Source organism: Aythya fuligula, chromosome 3 (assembly GCF_009819795.1).
Source record: "Aythya fuligula isolate bAytFul2 chromosome 3, bAytFul2.pri, whole genome shotgun sequence".
Lineage (NCBI taxonomy): Eukaryota > Metazoa > Chordata > Aves > Anseriformes > Anatidae > Aythya > Aythya fuligula.
Genome location: NC_045561.1, coordinates 1,351,633 through 1,379,378, shown reverse-complemented (window position 1 = coordinate 1,379,378; position 27,746 = coordinate 1,351,633). Strand labels below are relative to the sequence as shown.

Below are 27,746 nucleotides of genomic sequence, written 5' to 3'. Positions count from 1 at the left end.
CGGCGGGAGCACCGTGAGCGGGGACGGGACGGGACGGGACGGGGGAAGGAGAAACGGGGAGGAGGAGGAGGAGGAGGAGGAGGAGGGGAGGGAGGAAGGAGGAGAAGGAGAAGAAGGAGAGGGAGGGGGAGGACAGGCTGGGGAGGGCGGGGGGGCTGCGCGGGTACTGCGGGCAGAACAATGGGGCCGGGCGGGGAGGCGGGGAGGAGGAGGAGGAGGAGGCGGGGAGGAGGGCGGCAGCAGCAGCAGGAGGAGGAGGAGGAGGAGGAGGAAGGGGCGGGGGCAGCCCCGGCCGCCCGCCGCTCACCGCGCTCCGCCCGCAGGCGCCGCGCAGCCCGATGGCCAAGCAGCCCCCCGAGGCGAAGGCGCAGCGCGGCCGCCAGGCTGGGCGGCTGCCCCCGGCCGAGGGGCCGGGCCCGGCGGCGCAGCTGAGGCCCGGAGCCCCCGCCGCCCTGCCCGGCCTCCCCGCGGCCGCCTCCTTCTCCTCGTCCTCCTCCTCCTCCTCCTCCTCGCCGTCGTCGTCGGCCGCCGCCCGGCCCGTCTCTCCCGGCAGCCCGCCGCGGGCGCAGCCGCCGCCCGCCAGCCCCGGCCCGTTCGCCACCCGCTCGCCGCTCTTCATCTTCGTGCGGAGGTCGCCGCTGCTGTCGCGCTCCTCCAGCGGCTACTTCTCCTTCGAGGCCGAGCGCAGCCCCGCGCCCATGAGCTGCGACAAGGCCACGCAGACCCCCAGCCCGCCCTGCCAGGCCGTCAGCCACTACCTGAGCGCCATGGGTGAGTGAGCCAGCCGGGGTGCGCGCACCGCCCGCCGCACGCTGCCAGCCCTCGAGGTGTCGGCAGCGCGAGGCCAGCGCTCCGGGCACGCGTTGGCTGGGGCTCGGCCGCGCTCCGGCCCCGCGGCGCTTCCCGCGAGGAGTGAGGGCGCGCGGGGCTTTGCGCCGCCCCGAGCGAGGCGTGCTGCTGCTCGCTCGCTTCCCTGCGTTGGCTTTGCGGGCGCTTTTTCTGCTTCCTCTTCCAACTCCCTCGGCACCCGGCAGTGGGTCGGAGGTGCCATGGGCGCGATGCTCCCGCTCGTTTCGGTGAAACCGCAGTGGGCGCTTGGCAGCGGCGCGGTGGCGGGCGGCTGTTTACCCGCGGCTCGCCAGGTAAGCGGCAGTGGAAGCCTCTAGCGGCAGAGCCGCAGCCCGGCTCCCGCGGCGCGCTGCCTTTCCTCCCCGTGATTAATTCCCCGCCGGCAGCGGAGGAAACCTTTGGGCTTCCGCCCGGCGAGACCCGAGGGAGGTGGGCGCGTTCCCACGGAGCGGGGCAGGTAGCGCTTCCTGGGGAATAACAAACGCCGGCTCCAAGCTTTACGCGATCAAAACATCTGTTTTTTTTTTTTTTTTTCATGGTTAATGGCTGTGGTTACAGCTGCAGAGTGCTTACTGTAACATGCCCTTAGGAAAGATTTTCTGACATTATTGCTGTAATTACAGCTTAATGCAAGTTTCACAACCTTGTGTAGCAAACACACGTGGCACCGCCAGACAAGGATGCTGGAGTTGTGCAGCACGGAGGCACGGGTGGTTTTGAAGCAGCAAATAGCTTTTTTTTCTGGTACTTCAGGAAGAGGTTGAAGTTTGCCCTGATTTTTCTGAGCTCTGGCTTTTTCACATCCATACAGAGAGCTCAGCGAAAGTTGTCGAGACACAGATTTTACTCCAGCCTTTGTTCTGTTATTGTTGCTAGGGGCATCATCCTAAACAGCCTTACGGCAGTGGAAAATACTTGAGCTGCGTACAAGGGACCCTTGGCTACTTTCAGACCCTGTGAAGCTGGAGGCACGGGGCTGTTTTATTCCCGGTGAGGGGCTGCAGGCCCCCAGCTGTGACCAGGGGGTGGGGACGGGCTCTGCGTGGTGGGCGAGGACACGGGGTGGTTATTGCCAGCGCTTGATCTGCGCGCTTCTGCCTCTGCCGGGTGCGTGCCGTCAGATTCCCACGTGGTGCGAGGAAATCCCTCTATCCCCCTGGAGGGAAGCAAGCAGAGGGACTTCGTGCTGAGTTTCTGTATGCATGTCTTAGTGGAGATGCCGACTGAGCAGTGAGGGCATGTGTGGGCGATGGGTGCCCGCTGCCCCCAAAGCAGCCTGCTGTTGTTTTTGCGGCTCCTTTAGGAGTCAGGAGGGAGGAGGCAGGGTGGAAGTTTCAGTGTGGAGTGATGGGTTTGTGTTTGCAGCAGCAGGAGAGGGGACTTTTGCGTGACAAGCTATTGCAAGGGCTGCGTTTGCAGCTCTGCCCAAGACTCTCTTGGTTTGCTGTGGCTGCTTTCAAGATTCAGGAGATTTTGCGTTGGTGTCGTGTTCTTGCGTGTGAAATGGTCAAAACCGTGTGTGAGAAACAGGGTGGGTGTGAGGTGGAGATGTTCTTGGGTGGGAGGCGGGGAGCACCCTGATTTGCAATGCTGGTGTGGTGTTCTGGGAAGGGTGCTCTCGAGGAGAAGAGGAGGAGGAGCTGTGGTGGTGAGCAAAAGAGATGATGCTGGAGACTGCATGGCAGGGCAGTGGGGGAGATACGGAGGAGGAAACAGAAGGAGAAGAAGCCTGCTTTTCTTCAAAAAGTGTGGCAAAGAAGGGCAGTGGCATGCGTGGGGATGGCCTGCCCATGGGAGTGCTCAAAATAACGTCACCCGAGACCAGAACCCAGCTGTTTGGTGGTGCTGTAGGAATCTTAGGCTGATATTTCGAGTCTTTGGCTCTCAATGGGAGTGGATTGCTTTGCTTGCTGCTCTCCCAAAGGGCAGCTCTGTCTAAAGGAGCAGGAGGTGCGCGCGTGGGTTTTGTACGTGGTTTACTGGATGTGTTTGGAGCAGGTGCTCTGTAAATGAGACTTCCCTGTGCTGTTGGGATCTTGATGTGCTTTCCTACCCTCCAAGGGAAGGGAGAGAAGTGTGAACTTCTCACTGCTTGTGGATGAACCTGTTTTGTGTTCTCCAGCAGCGTGTGAGAAGAGCAAACCCCCGGCTGCTGTGAGTAGAGCCCTCGCTGAACCCTGAAGTGAGGCCTCGAGTGAGAGGTGGAAAGGGAAAGGGGTGCTTTCATGTCAGTCTAGCGTGACAGGGGGAAATCCTCCATCAGCAGGAGAGGTGAATTTAACGGGGAAACCTTAAACCGAGAAGCTGGAGGTGTGTGTGTGTGTTTGTGCTGGCGTGGTGTGGGCTGGGTGTTGCTCACACTCTGATGCCTCAGTGGTGCGGTGGAGCTCTGCGTGCCTGACCTGGTGTTTCATCCAAGGTTGTTTTCCTGTGTTTTACGGGCTTTTCCTGAAGGGGATTTGAATTATGCAACCCCAAAGGTGGACGCGGTTTGGGTTTTAAACATGGACACAGCAACATTGCCCCGCCAGGCTGCCCTGTCCCACCTGGCTGGCAGCATTGGCCAGGGAAGCTTCTCACAGACCTCCTGGCCTTCAGAAGCTTTTGTATGTTTACCGAGTTGGGGGGTGTGGGAGACATTGCCACTCTCCCTTGATGGCATCTGCTTTAATAGGGCAATTAGGGCCCATGGAGCTGTTGGGCAGTCGTTTGGTCCCTTGGCCTCCATGAGGCGAAGCTCTGGAGGAGCCACCACGCGTGGATGGGCTGAGGCCCGGGGCCACCTCCCCTCGCGTCAGGCGGCGTCAGCTCCCAGTATGACTGTGGCCACCCCAAGCACGCTCTGAAAGTTCCTCTGACTGTTTCTGCAACCGATTATGACTGGACGCTTTTGATATTGCGATCCGGCAGTGCCGCAGAAAGTCCTTTCTGAAAACCTCAGCCCGATTTCACTCTCAGCCACCGTGCCCTTGCGGCGGTGTGATGCCGGGGCAGGACCGATGGAGCGAGCGGGAGAGCCACGCCGGGACCGCTTCATGCCAGCGGTGTTTCAGACAGGCCTGGATCCCGCGCGTGCCTTCCCGGAGCGCCAAGGCTTTGCCACCTTTCATTCAGCAGCTTGGGAAATAAATAGCATGGGGCCGTCCCCGGGAAGGCAGCGGGCACCGCTCCTGCGCTACTACAGTGTGAAAACAAAACAGCTCCCCAAGCCAAGCAGTGTCAGCTTGGCTCAGAAATAAATTTTCCAGTCAGGTCGGAGCCAGACTTCTTATTTAATTTTTTATTTATTTTTTTATTTTTTTTAAACTGCCCTACTAATCCTTTGAATATTTTGAGATTGGAAGCTATTTGTATTCCCTCGCGAGTCCTTTTAAGCTTTCGTGCCAAGTTTGTGAAATGCTCTGTTTTGTTTTGTGTGCTGTTTTTTTTGGTAGTTTTATTTTGTTGTTTTTTTTGTTTTGTTTTGTTTTGTTTTTTTTTCCTCTTAAGGCTGCATTTCTTGCTCAAATCTGAGCTTCTCGTGGCAGGAGGGGGCAGAGGTGGCACAGGTGCTGCACCAGGGCTCGCCTGGGTCAAAGGCTGTTTCTTTCCCCCTCAAATATTTGGGGCATTATGCGTTGTTTTATCACATGTTCAGAAACTTCTTAAAATGGAGACTAAAGGGGTTGGTTCTGTATAGTTGTGTAATTGATGTATTAGCTCTTTTTTTCTTTTATTAGCCAGTGCCATTTTCTTGCGCCTGGTTTATTTTCTGCTGAAGAGCTGGAACGTAAAAATTGAAGTGAAGAGCCTTCCAGTCCTGTTGGGGAGCTGAAAAATCCACAAGTTTGCTCAAAGTGCAGTTTCTCCAGTTGTGGCTTTCTTCTTAGCATGGCAAAAATAATTGTTTTCCTTTTCTTGCTGGATGCCTCAGAACTGTTTGGAGAAGAAATGTGAGAATTAGATTAAACTATCAAGACAGAGGTTTTTTAGGGTTTCAGAAGAAGTTGCTGCTCTGTCTGCAAGAAATCATTAGGTTTAGAAAGGGGGGCATAAGGTTTTGCTAGGGAAAGAAATTGAAGAGCAGCAGCTCTGTTTTCCTCAGCTTTTCCTCCTTGTTTAAGAAGGAACCAGTGCTTGGATGCGCCACAGGAAGCGCTCCAATAGGAAGCCTATAATAAATTAATAAATAAAAGCCTAATAATAATGGACAACCAATATTGAATTAAAACCTGTCTACAATACACATCGTACACATCAATTCACAGTTGCACTCTTTCTGGGTTTAATAGAGTATTTGTTGTTGTGTTTTTTGTTTTTTTTTTTTTTCCCTCGTGTTCATCTGTTTCAAATGCTTGTTTTTGTTCTGTGCAGCTTCCAGGTGGCGGTCTCACTCGCTAGCAGAAGAAATACAGCCAGAAATATGGATTGCACAGGAGCTGCGGCGCATTGGAGATGAATTCAATGCCTCCTATTGTCCAAGAAGGGTAATTTTCTTATTTTTACTTTCCATTTCTTTACACTTAGTGTCTAAAAGGGAAAAGCTTAATCATATCTGGAAACTAGCTCTGCGGCAAGTGTTTTGTTCACTCAAATGTAGAAAAGGATGCGCGGGTGGTTGCATTCACCCGGGTGCAGGGGCGTGCTGCCTGCGCTGCGGAGTTGTCCGCTGTTGCAGTGTCATTAAATGCACTCAGAGTCACCAGCGAGTTGGGACCGGAGACTTTCAGTTATTGCAGCTTTGTTCCCAGTACCAAGAGCCAGTAAAGCATGGTCTGCTGCTGGGTTAGGACCAAACCTGATGGTGACGAGGGAAAAAGACATCTAAAAGTTGAAGCAAGTAAAGTTCAGGTATGGTTTTGGGACAGCATCAAAAGGAGCCGTGCTGGGAGGCTGGCACTGTTGGGTTCCAGCGCTGGTGTTTTAAGGGAAACGTGCTGGGAGCCAGCACAGATTCCCAGCTTGTCCAGTGCCCACATTGCTGCTGCAGAGGATCATGTGTGTCCTGGTCGCAGACAGGGATGAACCTGTCTGATAGCTTATAAGCAATTGACAACAGGAGCTCCTTCAAAATGCATGTGTTTATAAGATTGTGAAGTCTCACCTTTAGTGTTGCAACAAAAATGGGTGGCACTAATACAAATAAGAAACAAGCCAGCACCAAGAGAGATGAAGTAACAGTAGTTTTCAGAAGAGCATTAGCCAGTAACTTGCCTGTTGTACATCTCTCATGGCTGCGTGTTCGTACATGTGATTTCCAGTCCATCTACTCTTCCTTTTCCTCGTCTGTGGGAAGAAGAGTCAGAAGTAGAGGCGTTGGTGACGACATGCTGACTACCCGGATCTTTATCCATCCTCCCCAGCTCGTGAGTCACCCCCGCAGCATTTCCTCACCACGTCCAGGGTCTGTACAACAGCTGCCTTCAGGCAGAAACTCTCCCCCAAAATGGGCACCAAGCTGCTGCAGTCCGGCACCTACTCCACAGCCTTTCAGCACTGCCTTGCTTGCAACTTGTACATCACTTTCTTTCTGAATGCTCCCACTTTTCTGCCATGCTAGGCTGCTCTGTTGCAAGCCCATGCTTGATGTGACTCTGTGGGTGATGTGAGAAATGCATCCTGCGTGGTTTGTACTCACCTGAGCGTGTTCTGTGACCCGCTGCGTGGCGGAGGGTTTCCTTCAGCTGCGCTCCTGCAGTGGTTCCCAGCAGAGCATCCAACCCGCTCATCTGGGGAAAGAACTGAAACAGGGCCACTTATGGCTTGTTAGATGACATAAGTATGGCTTGTCATGCATGACCCTAAAAACACCGAATGCCTGCAATAACATCAGAAGGATGTGATACAGGCTGTGCCTATTGTTGCCTGGCTGGGTTGAGAGCACTGAGTAGTTCCTTAGTGTCTGTAGCTCAGGTGCTCTGCAACAGCTACTGCGGCGTCCTGGTTGCTTGTGGTTACCCATCCCAGTGCTCCCCTGCATCGAGTCACCTGTCATGCTAATTCTTTTGAATTTATGCTTTTTTTTACCCCCTGCTTTGGAGTCAGCGGCTTCCCCTGTGGATTTGCTCTCATTTTCCCTTGCTGCCATGCATGTGGATGAGGGCTGTGCAGGTCCACAGGGGAATGCAGCATTCCCCTGTTCTCTGGTGGCAAGGACAAAGTAGCATCGCCTCCCGCGGGCTTAATTACAATCTGATGAATTCCTGTTGTCTATTGCATCCAGAAACAAGCGGCTTGCAGAGCATTTAAGTAATTGCTGTGGATTTATTGTTCCCACTGTGCCTGGCTATTGCTCCCTGAAACACTGTCTTTTCCCGCTGCAAACAGCGTGCTGTTGAGGAATAAACTTGCACATGAGGGACAGGATCAGTGGCACAGCACCTGGGAAGGGAGGAACAGGAGGATTGTAGCCCATGTCCCTGTCCTCGTCCTCATTCCTGCCTCGCGGTGGGCGCAGCCCAACTTGTTCGGGTTTGCCCTTTGAGCGCAGAGCCGCGGCGAGGGTAGAAATGGGGAACTAAGAGTGGTGCCAAAACAGCTCTCGCCAGACAGGTCGGGGCTGTTGGACGGGTCTGCACTGCTGCTCTGCCCTGGCCTGCACCCGGGAGGAGTGCAGGGGTCCCTAAAAGCAACCCTCTTTTGTTTTGTGCCTTCCCTTAAAGTCTCCCCAGGGCAAAACAAGTGGGAATCTGGCAGTTCAGCATCAACCCCCTCCTTGTCCTTGCTGGCAGATTGAGCAAACAGCAGCGGCCACAGTGCTCTACTGCCACACAGCTCAGCTCCACACCGAGGCTTTTGTTACACGGAGGATATGTGGCATGCCAAAAGCTGTGCCATTTGCCCTCTCTCCTCCCAGCTCGAGGGTGCTGAAGCATCCTCTGCAGGTGACGAGTGTGCTCGGCGTGCGTCACGGCCCCGTGCCAGAGAGAAAAGTTTGCATATCGGTGTAAACAGCGTGATTTCTCTCTTCAGGGCATGTACGGACATGGTTTTGCTGCACTAAATATAGCCCGAACTGCACCGCTTTCTGACAGCACAGAGAAGGAGAGGTGGTGACACTGAGGCTTCTGTTTCAATGCTTGAAAAAGGCGAAAAGCTCAAAAATCCAATGCTCTGTGCTGATTGCTGCTGTGAAATAATGAAGAAAAACTTGCTTCAAGGAGAAGCGCTCTGCTGCCATGGCTGGCTCATGGTGTCCCATGAGCAGCGCCTGGAGCCCTCAGAGCTGAACCTGCAGAAAGCTGCCACCATCAGCAGGGACCTGCTGGTGCTGCTCTTCCTGCTGGGGGTCCTTACTTTTTCCTTTTTTTTTTTTTTTTTTTTTTTAATTTCTTATTATTACCTCCCTGCCTCTTGTAGCAGGGCTTACTGCTTGTTTGCCACGTTTCAGCCCCCCGGCAGCGTTACATGCTTCCCACGTGAGGGGGGACAGTGCCATGTCCCCATTGAGCCTGTGAGGCAAATGTGCATGGGAACAGGCAGCTTCGGCCCTCTGAGTATTATAAAGCTTTTTATTGAAAGAAAACATGGAAGGTAGCTGGGTTTATTTAAAGTGCTTGATATTGAGCTTGTGAAATCTCTGCTTCCAGGTTTCGTTTGCAGGAGCTGAGAAGTGCCTGCTCAGCCCTGCTCAAAAGCATCAGGGGGTATTTGCCCTGTTTGTGTTTTATTGTCCCTGCTCAGAAGAAATTTTGAGTTGACTTTCACAGAACTGGTTCAATTTAAGTTCAATGTGGGCAGGAGCAGTCCCAGAGGGTGGGCATGGGGGCATAGTCTTTTTGCAGCAGTTTTAGCTTCACCTTGGTTTGGTGCACAGATGGGGTGTCAGCAGTGGCTTCTCTAGCAGTAAAGCACTTGATGGCATTGAACTGGGTCTGTCTTTTCGTCCTTTCCCTCTGTGTTTGCCTGTCAGGGCAGGCTCCCATGCAGTTTCTCATGCCACTATTTTGTTTGCTTCAAAAAATATTCGCTAGGGTTCAGCACGGTCAAAATGCAAAATTAAAATCATCTTGGTTTCGACCACCGCTTCTAACAAATTTTGGAGTCTCGTCTGTATTAAATTTCTTGAAACAAGCTCAGTTGGTAAATGCAGACCTCCTGTAGTCGCAGCAGCGCTGTGGGGAGAAGACTGGCAAGGAAGGTGCCATGTCTACCTCCTCCTTTCCCACGTCCAGGCAGTGTTGCAGGAGGTGTTTGTCTCGTGGGGGCTGTGCAGTTGGGAATTAAAGTCACTTTTTTACCCTGTTTTCCTTCTAGGGTTTCTTGGATAACCACGTGGGAAACCCCCAGATCATTATTCTGCGCCTCCTGCATTATATCATCCGCCTCATCTGGAGGATGCAGTGACGCCATGCGGCACGGGGCACTGGGACTTGATGACTTCTTCCAAAAAAAAAAAAAAAAAGATGAAGAAGAGCTGGTGCCAGAGCCTGGCACTTCGAAGCCGCCCTCCCCACTGGGACGCACGATGGCTGGATGAGGGTGAATTTCCCACACGGACCTGCCAGGACTCCCTGAAGCTGGATTTTATCTGAGAGTGGTGTTTACTGTGTTTCTCTCAATTTTTTTAAAAAAATCTTTCTTTTTTAAAAAGGACTTGGAAAATACTCAATGATGGTTGACTCCTGTTCCATCATCGCTTCCAGGAACTTACCAGCTCTTCTTGGATATTCCCAAAAAAACAGCGGAGCCAGCTGATTTGCAGAGCTGCCTTAGTTTGTGCTGCAGCCACTGCGCTGCCGCCTCCTCCTGGCTGCCAAAGAGGATGAGGAGGGAAGAAGGGCAGAGGGATTTCAATCAGCACTTCTCTTACCTGTAAATACCTAATGCTACCCCAAATCTAAATTCATTTGCATCATGCAAATAGCCTATTTCCTGCTGACTGATTGTTTTTATATATAATTTTTTTTTAATTCTGAATTTCAAGACTTAGCTGTCAGATTCCCAGGGTCCAAAATATCACAACCAACCAAACAAACAAACAAAAAACAATCCACCAGGTTGCCTTTTTTTAGAAATTCTTTCTATAAGACGTGTGAAAATGCTTCTGTATTGTATATTATAATATATAACGGTGACTGAGTAATTCAGCAATAAACCATTCTTGGAGGCAGGTTAAAACAGTTCCCAAAACACTGCAGTTTTGCACCCAGAGACAGGTCCTGCTGTTTGACTCCAGGAACTGCTTTAAGGCATGGTTAGTGTGTTGCTGTTAAACCCAGGAGGGTTTGTGGCACGTTGGATGTTTTCTGGGATCTTCTGTTCAGACAGGACCAGGACGATGGGAGAAGCCAGCCAGGTACGGGCATGGAGATGAAGACCCCGAAGGCTCCTGTGAGGGGATCCAGCTGGAAGAAGGGCCATGGCAGTGCTGCAGGACATGGACTTGCACGTGCCTGCTGTTAAGGTGTCACCGACCTATCATTGACTTGCTTGACATGGAGCGTTGGGTCTGCTCCCCACTGACTGCCTCGGGAAGGTCTTCTCCACGTGCCACGTCTCTTCCTTCCACCTGGGAAGACCTCAGCGGGTGTTTGTTGCCTCAGGACAATGCCCTGTCTCCTCTCCCAGCTGTAGACCATCCCGTGTGGCTCAGGAAGCTCTATGAGAGGCCCAGGAGGCCACCAGCAGCAGCAGGATCTGTGACCCTGCCCATGGAGGCCCCACCACCATCTCTGGTTCATCTCACGCGGGATGCTTCTGCACAGCAGGCGCTTTTGGGGCATGCAGTTGCTCCGACTGCTCGCGTATCTATGCACAAACATACTTCTCTTGCCTTCAAAGCTGTCCTCTTCCCTCTGGCTGGTGTAGATGGTCCTAAAATCACCTTCCAAATGCTGCAGTTAGTTCTGGTTTCTCCAGCACTGTAGAAGAAAAATCAAACCCAGTCCCACAATAGCATTTTTTTCCTACTATGTTGCAATATATGTGTCAGGAGAAGCTGTTCTGAGTGCCATTGTGTGAAGATCAGTGTTGCCATGCTGGAAGAGCTGTACAATCTGACCTCTATGCACTGGCTGGTAGGCAATGACCCATTGGTGGCTGCGTGCCCCTGATTGCACTCGTTGGAAGGATTATGGAGCAATTTTAGTTTTTTTTTTTTTTTTTTTTCTGGTCCTGCAAGACAAGCATCTTGTGTGGGATCCCCTTGGCTGCAGGGATGACTTGAGAAGAGTATTTTAGAGGGGGAACCTCTGCACTTGTGGAGAGTGAGCAACTGCCATGCCCACCAACCCTGGCTGGGCTGGAGGCTGCGCTGCCCTGAGCATGTCCCGTGGAGCACACCAAAGAATTGCGGCTGGCGCCCAGCACTTTACCCCATCCTCCCGGCCCCGTGCCATGGAAAAACTCCATGAGTCCATGGGGGAGAACCCGAGGTGTTGGCACCGGCTGGCTTGGGCTTCTTCCCTGCAAGCCTTCCTGGCCAGAAGGTAGATAGAGGAAAGAAGGTTGACAGAGGAAAAAGCAGCCCCCTGAAAAAAACAGGCTTCACCCCCCTGTAAGCTTGTGGGGGTTGTTTTTTTAAATAAAGTAAAATTTCTGAAAAAGGTGTTTTTAAATAGTGATTAAACTCATTTTAGCTGTGTTTGATGATGGATTTTTTTTTTTTTTTGTGGGGGGGGGTCATTTTAAGCCTCTGTAGCCTGTGCTCTGTTCTGCCAAAACGATTCAATGAAGTTTTCTGTGGTTGTGGAGAAACCAGATTTGCTGGATGGTCTCGCACCATGTGTTATGCTTCTCCTCTTCTGGTAACTGTAAATACCTGAATATTTATTAGAGTAGGGCACCGTATTATTTTCATCATCTGAGCCAAATATCTGTGTGCAATGTAGTCCGTTTCCTTTCTTGTGTAAGTTTTGTACAGCTTATAAGTAAGCAAAAAAAAAATCCTGTTTTTTTCTAAACTTTTTTTTAGAGTTGAACTTGGTAAATACTGTAGATTTTTTTTTTTTTTTTTTTTCCCCCTGTGTAATTAATGCACTCTACTGTTCCATAATGCTGTAACTTGCAGAAAGGTTGCATATTTATTTTCTGCTTATTTAAGTTCCTCCACAGGTTGTGTCTCGCCCCTCCCTGGCCCCAGGTCTCTGGTGTGTATGGACCATGCAACTGATCAACCTCCCAGCACTGCCTGCTGGATTCAGTGCAGCCACCACTGTGTAGGACAAAAGATTTGTTGGTTTTAAGTGCCTAAGTGCCACTTTCCCTAGTGATTTAGGCACATATAAGATGTCAGCATTAGTGACATTCAGTGACAATTTGGCTTCTCCACCTCCATGAGTTTTCTCAGTCCCTTTTAAAACCACGTTTTCCTGTGTTTCAGCCATGATCCTTGGACCAGATTTAGCATCAGGTACAATGGGAGTGCACGCTGATGTCCTGATTAATTACTAACTCATTTCATAGGACCCAGCATATGTAGCATTTTTATTGCAATTTCCCTGGCTTACTTGTGTTTTGCACTGATGAATTTTGGACAGGGTAATTGCCACTTTACTTGTGCAATACTGCTGTAAATAATTGCAGATCTTTTTTTTTTTTTTTTTTTTTTTTTTTTTTTTTTTTAAGATGCAATCTTTTATGTTCTATAATATGAGTTTTATATGAATAAAACTTTCAACTATTTGTCATGAGTGCTGCTTTCTTTGGGGATTTTCGTATCAGTTGGGGGGGAGGGTGATGATGACACAGGTAATTGCCATTTTATCACCAATTCCCCCTAAGGTGTGGCGGCAGGCTGCTCCAGGCTTGTGGGGAGACTTTGTTCTGGTCTGAGATGCTTTCAACTTCCTGGTGCTGTACTGCATCTGTTAAATTAAGCTATTTTCTTCAAAAACCATTTGCGAGGAAATTCTTGGTGATTTTAAATGCCTGCAAATGAGGAGAGCTAGCCTGTGATTGATTTAGTTTGTTAATTAATTTAATAGGGTTTTGCAAGGAAAGCTCTTTCTTGAGACACTGTTTAGGATTCCCAATTGAGTCATCTGAGTTTCAGATTTTTTTTTAGCTATTACTTTAAATTTTGTGTTTTTGTTTTAAATTTGAATCAAAACCTGTGAGTGAAAATGACTTCCTCAGCCCCCTCCTGCCCCCAGTTCAGAGCCCTCCCCAATATTTTAGGGCCGGATCCGCCTCAGGATCAGCAATGGCGAAAGAGGGCGAGGGGTTGGGTCCTGCATCGCGTACCCACGCGCTTGCTCTTTTTGCCTTTATTTCACCGCAGATAATAGATGGCAGATAACTGATAGCATCAGGCGCGGTTGGAGCAATTATTTTGCTGTGATCGCTCACATGGGGCTCTCAGCACAAAAGGAGCAGATACGGGGTGATGGTGAAGCTTGCGAAATGAAGCAGGAAAGGTCGACGTGCAGCAGGGAATGGCAGAAACGAAGAGCCTCCCATCCCTTTCCATGCACACACAGCTCCATGCGCGCGCCCCTATTTGTACCTAGTGCTCTGCATCACTCAGCTGGTGTCGCAGCCATGGTGCCCACCCAGGTGGTTCCCCGTGCCCCGGCAGGCAGTGCAGTGCCCAAATCACTAATTAGGCATCAGCATGCATCCCTTTGCCGGGAACCCAGCCGCAGCATTGATCCAGGTGAGACCAGGGCTTGTTTCGGCAGCAGCAGTGGTGCTTCACCCCCTGCTCTCTTTGGTTTGTTGTCTTAAAGCTGGTTTTAGCTGCTCGAGGAGGAGTTGCTTTAGAAGATGTTGCTGCTCCCTGTTATTTTTCTCCTTTTTTTGGCTCTCCAAAGTCCTAAAGTGCATTACACTTTTTCTGCACTCCCATAAATAAAAGATCGCCAACCTGTGTGCTTGGGAGGCTGACTTTAAGCATTGCCCTTTTCTCACAGCGATGCCAAACGCTTGGTGCCCACTGCTGGGGAGCCTCTGCTGAGCAGACTGTGATGCTGGCCACCACTTTCAGTTTTTTGGTGGATAAATCCCGACCATGCTCGCCCACCTTCACCTCCAAAGCATCAGCTGGGGACAGGACAGCCAAAAGGAAGGAAGAAAGAGGGAAAAGAAAGAAATCAGAGGGAAAAGTGCCCAAAAACCTGCTCCCTGTGAGAGCCACTACCTCCTGCTGAAATGTATTAAAAAAAATAAAAGTCCCCCTTGACAAACAACTTAACAAAAAAATTCTGGATTATTTTTTTTTCTTGTGCGTGTTTCAAATTACAGAAGTTCCCGAAAGGGAAGTTTATAGGTTTCAGGTGCTATTTCGGGGCCTTAGCTCAAAAAAAAGGCCATACTGCCCAGACGAGGCCATGCCAGCTGCCAGCCCCATGCTGCACAGGGGTTTTCTGTCCCATTAGAAGTGCGGTGGCACTGGGATGTTAGGATCCTGAGGATTCAGGGAGAGCCCTGAGCCATCCAGGAGGGTTTGAAGCCCTCGGTGCTCTCTGGTCACCCGACGTAGCAGCCCGCTGGGCAACACGGTGCACGGGATGGACGTCCTGCCTCATGTTTTGGGGGGAAAAAATGAAACAGAGCTTTTGTGACAAACAACAGGGGCTCGTCCTTGAGCTGGAGCTGGAGCAGTGCCAGAGTGGCCTGTGCAGGCAGGTTGTCCCACTGCCTGTTCTCCCTTTGTTTTTGCTGTGACTCATTTTGCAAGGTGCCTGCCCGAACCCCGTGATCTTGGCGAGACAGCAGGGGAGAGAAACACACCTCGGCAGCATGGCGCGGTGGCAAGAACGCCAGGCAGCGCCTTCCTGCGGCTACAGCCAGCTCAGGGTGCTCACGGCCCGGCTTGGCCATGGCCACGTCCAGGTTGGCCATGGCTGGTCCCAGTTGGCCAGGTCCCAGTTGGCCAGATCCCAGGTCCACCAAAGACACATCACCAGGTCCTGCCCCGAGAGAGGCCCTTTCTTCCTGTGGCCTGAAAGGTTTGCTTGAGTAACGAATTAAAACCACCGGCAACTTTATCTCTGTTTGGGTGATGACAAACTTCCTTTATTCCTTGAAAAGGAAAAAAAAAAACAACAACACACAATTCGATCATGGAAGAAGCCACATAAATGGCTCATGGCTGCATGTGCATCTGCCCCTGTCAGCTGAACCTACTGGAAATGTACCTAGGCTTGTTTACTGGAGACATTTAAATCTGATGGTTTCCACTTTGAGGCTCACAGTGAGCTGTGGTACCTGGAAGGAGCCTTTCTAAACTTGATGGGAGGCAGTGAGATGGAGAATGGCCACTGAAAGCCACCCGCAGTGATGGGCTGGAGGGAGGGCTCCTCCTGCCCGCACCCCAGCACTATTAAATCAAGGTGCTCTGTTTTAATAAAGAATGACTGTTTTAATAAAGAGTGACTGCTTCAATATGGATTTGTGTGGGACTTTTTACGTGGGATTAATCTCATTCTTTTTAAAAAATGAACCCATTAAGTCAAGTGTCCATTTCCAAAGACAGCCCATGGGGCGCACAGCACTGCTCTGAGCATCCCTGAGGTGCTGCAGGGCCATGGACAAAGCAGGCCCCAAGCTCCATCCCCTATAAAGCAAGGCTGGAAGGCTCTGGGGCCATCCAGCACCAGGGGAGCGGCAGAGCCATCCTGCCATGCTCTCACTATATTTTTTTCCAATGACTCGCCTCTGACCTTTCAAACACCTGTTCAGCCTTAAACAGCTAAAAATACCCACCAAGCTTTGCATCTGATTTTCATACTGCAACAAAGCTCACTGTTTCCAGTGGGTTTCTTACATTTCTGGAGGGTTCTAGGATGTTCGACCTGGGCGGTTTCACCTTGCTGTGGAGGGCATCACAGGGCTCTGGCCACTGGCAGGGCTTCCCAGGCTCTCGCACCGCATCGCCCAGCAGGACCCTGGCAGCAGTGAGGGCAGAGCTGTGTGGACGTGTCTGTACGGTGTAAAAAAGCCAATTTTCATCTGCTGCCGGACTCCTGCCACTCCCAATGCCAGCCCCAAGGCACAAAAGCGACCTGGGTCAGGCATGCCAGATGCAGCCTGCTCTCCCTGCCCTGGCAGCCCTGTCCCAAGCCAAAATCCCCCAGCAGCTTTGGCCTGCAGGCAGATAAATCCCACCAGTGCAGAAGGAATGGGGCAGGGGTTTCCCCTTGGCCAGCATTTTGATGGGCTCATATTTTAATTTTGTCGGGAGGGCATGGGGGAGCCTTTGTTGCTTGGCCATGTGGCTGGAGTTAATTAAACCACTCTTTGTCTCAATGTTATTCACGACATCATACGCCGAATGGGAACTTTTTGACAAAGACATCATTTTAATTAGGGAGGAAATGTTTGAAGGTGGCACAATGTCAGTTCCCGAAGGGGCAACACACCGGGCAGAAAGATGCCGCTTCCCCCGCCGTGCACCAGCACTGTCGGTGCTGCTCTAATTGGCTCTGGTTTGCACAGCTGCAGTAGCGCTGGGTTCAGTCTGGAGGAAGGTGAAAAAAAAGTATGGAGTTTTTGCTTTTTTTTTTTTTTTTTTTTTTTTAATAAACCAGAAACTGGCAGCACACGTCCTCCAAGTTCCCGTGGGATGCCTGGCCCAGCTCTGGGTCATGAGGAGGCGTCTCAGCATCTCAGCAAGGAGAGGGCTGCAAAAATGCAAGTGGAGGGATGCGTTTCCACACATCCTTCCAAATGAAAAGTGGGTTTCTAATCTCAGCACATACCATTATTACGGCTGGGTCTACTCTTGTCCGTGTGATTTGGGTGGTGCCATGGCTGATGGTGCCTCACAGGTGATGGGGAGAGATCCGCTGCCCTGATCTCTCTAAAACTAGCTTTAAAGAACAATCTGGGGATAAAGCCCCCTCCTGACCACATGAACTGGGCTGATGGCTCTAATGGGTGCACTTGGGGCATCTCCTTGGGCGCATCTCCCAAGAAAAGCCACTGAGTGCCACCACTGTATGCCTGGGGCTTGAGGCAGTTGCCAAGCCCTTGGCTGGCCAGGGAACGCTACGAGTGAGCATCAGCATTCAAATTACTTATTGGCAGAAATGGGTTTAAAAATAGGCTTTTATGATAAACAAACTAACCTCATACAGGAAGTGAGCTGCAAATACTAAAAACTAGTATGGTGTAAGGGAGCTAGTAGAGCACAGATCTGCCCCCCCACCCCAATTAAAAAAAAAAAAAAAAAAAAAAGACATTAAAAAAACAGCAACTGTGGTTTTGATGCTTTCTCCTGCTCAGGGCAAAGAGGTGGCATGGGAAAAGGGGGAAGGTGGCTGGGGACAAGGACTCTGCTCCCAGCATGGGGCTGGCTGCACCCAAAGCAGGGGCTGCTGCTTGCAAGCAAGGCAAGAGGCAAGGGTGCCAGGCATACAGTCAGCTCCCCAAAATCAAACATGGGGTGGAGACACCAGCTCCGTGCTGGCACCACGCTCCTGCATGCTCTAAGCAGGTTCTGGAAGAACAAAACACAAACCTGGCCCCAGGGTGATGCTCTGCTTGCCTGCATCCCAACCACATGCATATCAACAGGCAGGGACAGCAGGGAAATGGAGACAGACACAGAAATCAGGCAACACAATGTGGGGCTGCATGCGGACAGCAGATTTGGTTTCCCTCAGCCCTGTTTTCTTACAGAAAATGGCAAAAAGGCTAATATCCTGCTCCAGGGATGTGGGAGCTGCAGGTGTGTGGAGTGCTGGGGAGAGGCGGCAAGATTTCTGCTCTCCTCACAAACCCAAAACAGAGCCAAACCCAGGCAATGCACAGCCAGCTTTGAGTCGTGAACCTGGTGTTTCAGTGTGTTTGGACTTCAAAAGGCGTTTGCTGCTGCTGCTGAAAAGGTTAAGCAGTTTTCCTACCGAAACCCGAGTGTGGGCTGTGAAAGAACATGTTAATGAAGAAAATTTCCCCAGGGCTGCTCTTTTATTATCACCAAAGCCATCAAGTTTCAGTTTGAGTTATTTGTATTTATTTATAAAAACAAAGATTAAATAAGTAGAACAAAAACAAAAACCTCATCCTAATTTCTGAGCTCAGCCTGATTTATTAAAACAAAGGAAACTCCCCTCCAGCAGGTAGCTGCAGCCTGTTTTTCCCTTTGCTGTGAGACAACGCACCGTGTTTCATGCGAAAAACCCTCCTGCATCTCAGCACTGAGCCAGCCGAGGTTTTGTTTTTTCCCCTTGTTCTACGGGGCCGAAAGAATTACGTTTGCTATGAAAATGTTGGTGATAGATTCAGGCTTATGTGGAGAAAAAACGGCCTCGCAGCTACCCCCCAAAAAACCACCATTGCACCCAAAAACAGCCCAATGCAGAGGTTTGCTGAAAAAATATCATGAAAAACTGACACTGCTGGCTGCAGGCTCCTCCAAAATCAGTGGCAGAGCCCAAGGCTACAGGGAAGAGGCTCACAGCCCCTGGCACTGCTGCCCTGTCCGTGCCATGTGGCCACTTCGTTTGCAAGGTTTTAAAGAGGGACAAGCTGATTGTTTTCTGAAAGAAAAAAAAAAAAAGAAAGAAAGAAAAAAAAGGTTTTTTGTTTTTTTTTTTTTCTTTTTATCTTTTCATGTGTTTTTACTTCCATCACTAGAGACCTGGTTAAAGAACACACAAAAAAGCCCTTCAGTGGTCTTGTAGCCTTTAACGTGTTGTTTTTCTACATATTTTATGTTGTTGGCTTTTGTTATCAGTCTCATCTGCAATTTGTGGCCAATTCTGTCATGCTTTAGGCAGACATCTTGTTCCCAAAACTGTTTGCAACCTTTCAGCTACAGTACAGTGGCAAATACAGTGCGAGGCCAGCCACAGCGCAACGAGAAAAAGGGCAGATTTAACCCCCAAATCATCTTTTGGCTGAATTCCCCCTCTGTAGAGGGCCAGTGGCCCATGGGCAGCTCCAGCCCTGCACATCGGCCCCTCTGGCCGGCATGGCATGGGCATGTCTGGCACAGTGCCCATTTCTGGCATTTTTCCCCCAAAACGTGAGGCAGCCCTATCCCATGTGGCCGATGGGGTCTCACGGAGACTCGGGAGGGTGTTTGGGTGCCACTGTCCATCTGCGAGGCTGCGCTGAGCCTCCCAGGCCCTCACTGTGCCATGCCACGTGGATTAAATCACTTGAGCGCTTATTTACCACCGAAAACAAACGCTGCCGACCTGGCGCGTATTTGATATTAATATCGAAACCAAAAAGCAAATTAATACCGCAGAATCAAGGTATTTAAAAATAAAATGAAAGTCTCGCCAGTGAGGGCCGGGTTTCAGCAGCCGAGCGCGCTGCGCGGGGCTCGAGGCCTGGCACCCACCCAGGCCACCGTGGGCTGGTGCCAAGTGGGGGCTCAGTGCTGCCATTTTGGGGTCGTGGCACAACGAACGCCTTTTCCCCAGGTGGGAAGGGCGTGTGGCCACGCCAAGCACGGCCGCTGGGGAGGGAAGTGAGGGGCCGGATTCCCAGCTGTCCCCGTCCCCCAAACGGCTGCTGATCTCCTGGGTTTTTCCACGAAGCCGCCCGCAGCGGGCCGGGGGCATGACACATCGCGAAACCCCGCTCCCCTTCCTGGCCCTGCTGCTGCTGCTGCTGCCTCGCCGTTGCACAAGCCCACAACGGTTTCCCCGAAAGGGCTGGCAGCAGCGGCAGCAGCTGGCCTCGGGGCGATGGACACAATTTCGGCCCCTCGGCCGCGGGGCACGGTGCACGCCTGCACCCCCGGGGGGGCCCCCGGGGGGACCCTGCCGCCGCCGCCGTGCCCACCCTGAGCCCACAGCCCCCCGAAGCCCCATCAGCATCTTTGCACCCCCAGCACCCCCAGGTTGTACCAGGGCCCCCGGTGGGCACCTTCCTGAGGGCTTTTGTGCGCCAAAATTTAGAGAAAATAAGCCTGCCACGGGTCTCCCGGCACTGTCTGCACTTCCTGTGACAAAGCGCAGCACGCCGCGTTTGAGAGCGATTCTTCCTCTATTTATCGCCCGTAAGGGATGACCAGACGCATGGCAAGGGACCCTCCCCGTGTTTTGCCCCTCTGGCCCTGGCCTGGAGCAGGGCTGGTGCCGGCGGCTGCTCCACGCAGCACGGCAGCACGGCACTGGCAGCAGCACCTGGGTGCCGAGGGCTGGATGCCGAGCTGCAGGCTGATTTCCACCCCGCTATTTTCATCCCCCTGCCAGAGCCAAAGAGCAGCCTGCTGTTAGAGCAAAGTGCTCCACACGTGATTGTATAAAGAAGGGAGCCGAAACGCAGCTAAAACGGGCAGGGTTCGATAACGGTGTATTTTGACTCATCCATTTCTTTGCCGCGCGGTCGAGCAGCCCATCAGCCGCACTAATATTTGCCGCTCAGCAAGGGAGGGCACGAACCTGGGGAGGTTTGCAAAATCATTTTAGTTTGACTCATGTGGAAAGAGTGAAACACCAAGACTCCCCTGAAAGTGGGCTACACAAAAAGCTTTTACTGCACAGCTGACCACATTTGAGGAAACCAGAATTTTGGACTATTTCAGACAGTAATTTACAGCATTTCTGGGCAGCAGTGGGCGAATGGCTCTGCTGCTGTTTGACTGCTACGCGGGCGGCAGGAGAATGGGGAAAAACGAAAGAGCCCGGGCTTGGGATTGAGCTCATTTGGCTCTTTGGTAATTTGCACAATGTGGTGGCTGTGCCTGGGTGGAGAGGAATCGGGCTGTTGCTGCTCTCCTACCTGCAAGCCTGGCAAGAGTCATAAGCATCTGCCTTGAAAATGAAACCTGCCAGGAAAATCACACTGGGACTTCCACAGGGGTTTAGTAACTGCCTCTACAACAATTAAGCTGAAAAAAATTAACAAACAGGCACTGCAACAACATTTTTGGGGCTATTCACTGCTGCGATGCCTTGGGTGGAATTGGAGATTGGAGAGCAGAAAAAGTGTAGTTTTCTGTGCCCCCAGCAAGGGAGCAGCCTGCGGGGGTGAGTGGGAAATCCCAGCCACCAACTGCATAGGAAATAACGTCCCCAGCTCTGTGGGGTGGCGCGGGGCGTTTTGTGAAATATTCCCCCCGGTACGTGCGGTGGCCACGCGCCCTGAGCATCGCCGCACGGCTGAGATGCCAATCGTATCATCAAAGCCAGCTGAAAACAAAACTGAGAAACATCTTGTGGTTTTACGACGTGTATTTACATAAAAATATATATATTTTAAACACCTTTGGCCGCACTGAGAAGAGGCAGGGAGGCTGTTTGCGAGGTCTCTGACAATTGGAGAGGCTCAGCCAGCATGGCAGCCCCAGACCTGGGGTGGCTTTTGGCTGCCCTCCCCACCTCCCTGCAGGCACAGCTTTTTGGCAAGCAGGGACCATCACTGGGGTGAGAAATTACCTGCAGGGCATGCGCTGCCCCAGATAAGGTGTCTGTGCTGCTCTCCTTAAATTCCATCCCCCCAAAAAAGCCAGGCACAGACAACAAAATGCAGACAGAAAGGCAAACTGGAGCCTATTCTGTCCATGGGGTTGCGAAAGTCACCCCTGCCTTGGTGTTCACCACCTCCGTGCTGTTTTCAGGAGGAGCCAGCTCCCTGCCCCATCCACCCCAGCAGCAGCGTTTCCAGCCCAGCGCTTTCTTTCAGCAAAGCCTGTTCCCTTGTTTCTGAGTCATTCTGAAATCGTTTGAGATCTCGAGTACACAGACAGTGAAAAAAAACATGCTTTCAGAGCACAAGTTTATGGCAGGGATTAGCCCCTGTGCTGGCAGCACGCGTCAGCCTTGCCTTGCTGCCCAGCGTTACGTGCGCTCCACTGATGGCACGTGCACGTCCTCATTTCATGTAAATACCTATAAAAATATACACATGTATATTTATGCATACAGAGCACCTATCACCAGGCTGATAAACAATTTACAAAACTCTTTTAGGAAACAAAAAATCAGCTGAAAACCTTGCGGAGGAACAGCGGTGTCCCTGCGCTCGGCATCGTGTGCATCCTCGCCTGCGGCCGTGCTCCCACTTCCCCTGGCACGCTCTCGGTGCTGGCTGGGATGCAGGCAACACCGGCGAACCCCGCGGTGCTGCACCCAAAGTGTGGGGGCCAGGGAGGGGGCGGCCCTGCGGCGAGAGCCCTGTGAACGCCTCTGCGTTGGAGGGCACGGCACGTCTGCATCTGAGCCAGCGAGATGTGCGCGGTGATAACACAGCCAGACACCGCCTCGCCACCCTGTCTGAAACGGCCCGGCGGCAGGTTTTGTTCTGGTGGGTGTTTGGGATACCGAGCCCCAGTAAACTGTCCTGAAACACTCATTTCAGACAAGGGTATGCAAATAAATGGTATATAAGGCTAAACCCTCCCACTTGGGGTCAAACCACATCCCATTATAGAGCAGCTCGGTGCTGCGCTGGGGCCGGTGCCGGGAGTGGGGCTGTGCCGAGGGCTCCCCGGCTTCTCCATTTTGCAGCAGAGCCTCACAGGCAGGGGCCAGGCAAGGGGCGGGGGGCCAGCATGCAGAGTCATTGCCCCCCTGTGGGACGCCCCTGCCCTGCTCCAGCTCCTTCCATATAGCCCACTCTAAGCACTTCTGCTGCTGCCTCGTATGTTGGAAGCTACACACCGCTCCTGCCAGAGAGAACAGTGCTCATTGCCCATTTCTATGGTTTATTATTATTATTTCATAGTAGCAATGCTGCTAGCAAAAAATTATCGTGGCAAGCTGTCCATGGCTCCACCAGCGATGTCTTCAGCCCCATTTTGGCCACCATGCTGGGTCACCGCAGCCTCTTGGAAGGGGGCACTGCCGCTGTGTGCAAGCACAGCTGCAGGCAACGAGCTTGGGCCGAGCAAACTTCCCATGCTCACGTTATCATCTGCAAATCATCCCCTGGCCAATGACACAAGGACAAATGGTGAGCCTTTGGGCACCATTGGTTAATATAGTGCTTTTATTCTGGGCACCCAGAAAGAAAACAACTTTCTGTGCAGCCCCAGGAGGTCACAGGGGCTTTTTGGCACAGGCACAGGGCCTGAGAGGAGCACAGATTTTGGGACACTGGCCGATGGTCTTGGATCAAGGAATCCTGAGCTGTGATGTTGACTTTGCTAACAAAAAAGCTGATGGGGTGGAGAGGTTGGTGGAAGAAATATTTGCTTGTAGCTCCAAGGGACGGATGTGCATGTGGCTGAGGGCCGCTCTGCAGTTGGCACTGCGCTGATGCCGCTGCTTCTCAGGCTTTGCTGGGCTGCTGGTGGAAAGCACAGCTCACCCGGGCTGAGCGCTGCAGTTCGGGGAAGAAAAAAGTTGCTGCCTTTTATACAACACGGATTGTTTATCTCTGGGTTAGCAATGTTTGCTTTGGAGTCGCTCCAGCCTCTTAAACACGAAAGCAAAGTATTCTGTGAAAACACTGAAAGCTCGCAGGCGGCTGGAGCGGCGAAGTGGCATGGGCTGGAGAAGCACTGGTGAGGAGACATAGAAACAGAGACGGCCATGGCGAGCCTGAGCACCCCCTGCTCTCAGTGGGCTTCCAAAGCAGCAGCTTGGCATCCCAGGGCAAACAGCAAAACCTGCTCCCAGGTCCTTGTGTGGCTGATGCCCCGAGCAAGGCACGGGTGTCTGGGTGCGACCACACGAGCCTTGACCCACCCTGCAGACTCCTCGTCCGTCCTCGTGGGTTGGGAGGGTAATGCCCAGGTGCCTGAAGCCATTACGGACCTGGAGACCTTGCTGAGAGCAGCAAGAAAACACTATGAGCATCGCTCCCCCAGTGCCCAGCCACATGTGAAAAGCAAGTTGACTGAACTTTGAGTCACCAACCATCCTGCAAACAGATGGAAAAAACCTCCACCAAGAGGCTGAGCACAGCCCCAAGCAGGAGTGGGTGAGAGAGGCTCACACTGACGCTGCTGGTGCACGTTTCTTCCATGCACACAAAATTCTGCCCCTTATTTGAAGATTCCTGGTCAGGCAAAAACAGGCCTGTTCTGTGGAATTTAAAAAAAAAAAAAAAAAAAAAAAAAGAAAATCTGACAGCCTGGTACAAGTGAGGGCTACCAGAACAATGCATCCAGAGAGGTGTCCACAGCATTCCTTCACTAGTTAATAATCGATATATCACAAAGTATATGTATCAGAAAATGTATGTATCAGAAAATGTATGTATCAGAAAATGTATGTATTGGACATTATATATATCAGAAAATAAATGTATCAGCAAATACAAATATCAGAAAGCCAAGGCAATAATTCACTTCAGCACACCACATCAAGCAGCTTCTACAACCTAAGTTCACAAAAGGGCAAAAAAAGGCCCATGGGAGAAGCCAAACCAGGGGGTTTTGAGCCCCCCCATGCCCTCTCCTGCCTGGAGGACAGGGCAGGAGGATGAGCAGCGGGCGCTGGCAGGGCTCTGCTGAATCACTGCGCATCGCTGCTGTGCGCCACTTCATTTCGCGAGTGATAACGAAAGTAACAGAAGCGATATTGGGGTTTTGCAGCGCCGTGCCATTAACTCACTGTCATGCTTTGGGAATTCCTTGTCATGCGGGTCGGGCGACCCGGCGGCGTGTGAAAGTACATTTCTTCTCGCTGCCTAAGGCTGTGGTCAGCACGCGAGGCAGAAGGAGAACCGCGCGCTCTGCGCTCTGCCAGAAATCGCTGAGAAGTCCCAGCCTGCAAACAGAAATCGTGCTCCCCTGTGGCGAGCACCTCTCTGTGGCCAGAAGCTCAGCACTTTGGTTTAATTGTATCCATCCCCTCTCCAGACGGGACAGGGTGGCTCGGGGGGCTGATGTTTCCAGCAGCAGGCACCCGATTTCCAAGCCCTGCAGTAGGAGAGCCCGGTAGCAGCGGGGGAGCTCCTTACCGCAAATGGGAGTTTTATAACATTGAAAAACAAATACTCCACACGGGAGTGAAATTACTGAAGTTCCTACATGCCAGACTGTAAAATCTGTCATTGTGGTTGATGAACTCGAGTTTTGAAAATATAGCTATGAGATCTGCTGTCACAGGTGGGAAAAAATATTTAGCAATTGCAATAGCATCCAGGGACAAGTCCCGCCTCGTTGTAAGGCTCGGGAGCGCTCCCTCCCCACTGCGCACGCACCTCAGGAGCCGGCTTCCTTCCGGGATTTTGTCCCAAATGGTAAATTTAAAGCACTAAAATAAAATCCCCCAAGCTGAAGGGCCCCGGGGTGCTGCTAGCCTGCAGGCGGAGTAGGGGCAATGCCTTGGGGCAAAGCCCCGTGTCGAAGGGGCGCCCGTGTGCTTCTGTGCCCTGGGTTACAAAAGAGTTGCGATTCCTCCTCCAGCTTCCCTATCTCCCGGGCAATCTGACAGCACCGAGCCTGGCTCGCGTTGCCTCAGCTCAGCACAAATCTCAAAGCCAGAGGCGAGCGGCCTCCTCCCGGCTGAGCCCTTGATGACGACAGCCAAAAACGTTCAGGATAACGCCCGGGGAGCAGCAGTGAAGAGTCGGCTGGTGCAGGAGGTACTGGGCTGCGCCCGGGGCAAAAAACCCAGCATTGAGCTTTCCTTCCCCTGCTTCTTCCATGTGGGCATTGCTTGCCCAGCTGCACAGTTGCACCCGTGTGCTTGTTTGGGGAGGTGGCGGGGCAGGGAGTCTGCCTGAAGCAGTGACAATCGGAGCTCCAGTTCTGGCCCAAATCCACTTCCCTTTCACCCAAAAAACTGCAGAAGGACAGATGGATGTCAGTGAAGCCTCTGCCTGTAACCGGTGCTGGGTGATGAGAAATTGCACGAGCTGCCAGCAGCCCTGCCTCACTGCGACCCTTTGGCCTGTCTCAGTTCTTTAAACTGATTTCACTTTAAATTCTCATGAAGAAGCAGTTCCTGTTTTTTCCACCTCTGGTCCAGGCACACGTCCTCATCCCTGTCACTCTCTGATGCCCCGCCACAGCCCCAGGGCAGCAGGAAGTTGATTTCCAAAATACCCAGCTTTGGTCTAACGCAGAGGATTTATTTTACTTCCCTGCAGGCTAAAATTCCCAAGAAATCCTCATTTTGGAGGGTGCACAGCATTGCCAACCTGCAGGATGGCCCCAGGGCTATGGCATGGCTCAGGTGTGGGAAACCTAGCTAGGGGCTCCCAGCCTGAGCTGCACCTTCCCTTTTCCCTTCCCTTCCCTTCCCTTCCCCACCATCCCATTGACAACCACAGTGAGGAGCAGCCAGTGGCTCTGCGCTGCCCTCGCCCCTTTTGTCAGCACAATGCAACCGCTCGCTCAGGCTCAAAGTGGCTTTTGTGGTTCGCTCAGGGATGCTGTGATTAGCAAGTGCCGCACTCAAAATCCTCGCTTGCCCTCTGTGGCTGGACACGGGGCTGGCTCAGCTGCAGGGACATGGGGGGATTAGGGGCATAGGAAGAAGCTGAGCTCATTGCAAAACAGCACTTTCAGCCCCAAAATCTACACAGCGCCCAGAGCAGCAGCAGCACAGGTCTCAGAGGAAGCAGAAGGGAGAGCATCACGGTGGGGCCAGCACCGAGGGATGACCATGGCCATGGCCAGGACCACAACCACAACCTGTGGAGCCGAGCTCGCTGACTCATCTGTGCCTGCCTGGAGAGGCACAGCACCTCCTGCCTCTGCCCCGCCGCTCCCTGGGGTTTTCCTCTCCTCTTGCTCGAGCAGGAGCCAAGTTACCAAAAGTGCTCATCACGTGGCCCTGATATTACAGACCCAGTTTCATTTACTGTAAGTGCACAGGCTCAAAAATACTCATATTTCCCGCAGAAGAGACGAGCTGCTGCCATGCTGCCTGGCCCCTCCAGTGCCACCGCGGGAGGTAAGGAGCTGGGCTTCATTTCCAATCTCGAGTCCCTGCACCCTGCCCTGCACGGGCCGGCCCTGCATGACGCTGCTGGCTTCCCTCCCTGCCCCAGATATGGAACCAGGGGCAGAAGCCCACTGTGCCCGGGCTGGGGCTGCCGGCACTGACTCACCCGCTGCACCTCCGGCATCCCCACCGGCATCCCTGCTGCGCTCCTTGGTGCCTTCTCCCAGGTGCCTTCTGTTCCAGCAGGGGCCTGCAGCCACCTGCAGAGGGAAAGGATTTTCGTTAGCCTGGATGTCTGCCTTCCCCCCATGCTCGTGAGCACACTTTTGCGTTCATAAAGCGGATTTCAGCTGGGTGAAATGAAAGCTGCCCCAGCCGGCTTGCCCTTTGGCTGCGGGATGCGGCGCGCAGGGTGGCGGTGCTGCAGCGGGGATGGGTGACAAGGGCTGGAGCTCTCAGCTTCTTCTCGCAGTCAAAACCTGCACAATTTCTGCCCAAACAGCGTTCATGCTTAAATATCAAGGAGAGGCACTGAGCCCCCTGAGGAAATAAGGGGGATGCAGAGCAGAGCTGAGCCTTGGCATCCTCCCGAGTGCTCCGGCAGCACTCCAGAGCCAGCGGAGAAGCCCCCGCTCACTGCACCTGGGCACCAGTGTCCCTGAGGGGTAATTTCGATGCAGTGCCCACCCCGTGCCCAGCCCTGCACAGATCTCTCGCACCTTTCCGAAGCTCCCGCACCGTGTCCTGCTGGGCTCCCTCGCTGCAGCTCCTGGCTGCAGATGGGTCTGGGAGCGTGCGGGGTTTATAGGGAGGAGAGGGACGGGGAGGCTTTCCCACGGCCCCTGGTCATCGCCCTGGCAGCCAGCTACACCCATTGGGAAACACTGGGGCTTTTTCTCATCAGAAAGGTCCTTTGCTATGGAAAATGCAGGCTGGGACTGCCCTTCTGGGACCGAAAGGCAGAAATGGGGATGGGAATAGGGTGAATGCCTTCTGGTTTTCAAATCTAGTGGGAATGCTCCCATGCGGGGTGAAGGCAGAGACCACGCGGGGCTCGGATAAGCCCTGGGAAAGGTCTTGTTTCCAAGGGTTTGCAGCAAAACCCCTGGGTGGAAGCAGGGCGAGCAAATGGCAGGGCCAGAGAGAGAGTCCCTAGGGCAGCAGTGCTGGCGGCCCTGCAGTGAGGCTCCCGATCGCAGGCAGCTCCCAGCAGGGGCGGGAGGAGCAGCC

General features: G+C 52.5%; 1 protein-coding gene and 1 long non-coding RNA gene across 2 annotated transcripts; one reads left to right on the top strand and one right to left on the bottom strand.

Annotated features, from left to right (window-relative positions):
• The first annotated feature begins 338 nt into the window (after positions 1-338).
• BCL2L11 (BCL2 like 11) lies at positions 339-11,709 on the top strand. Its single transcript, XM_032184567.1, has 3 exons — positions 339-771; positions 5,203-5,315; positions 9,085-11,709. The coding sequence occupies exons 1-3, from the start codon at positions 339-341 to the stop codon at positions 9,172-9,174; spliced, it is 636 nt and encodes a 211-aa protein (XP_032040458.1). The 3' UTR covers positions 9,175-11,709.
• On the bottom strand, positions 6,047-27,287 carry LOC116487568. Its single transcript, XR_004253088.1, has 4 exons — positions 27,236-27,287; positions 26,683-26,776; positions 6,467-6,569; positions 6,047-6,114 (listed from the first exon to the last, which is right to left on the bottom strand). It is a non-coding gene; the product is annotated as an uncharacterized LOC116487568 (long non-coding RNA).
• Between the last annotated feature and the right edge of the window lie 459 nt (positions 27,288-27,746).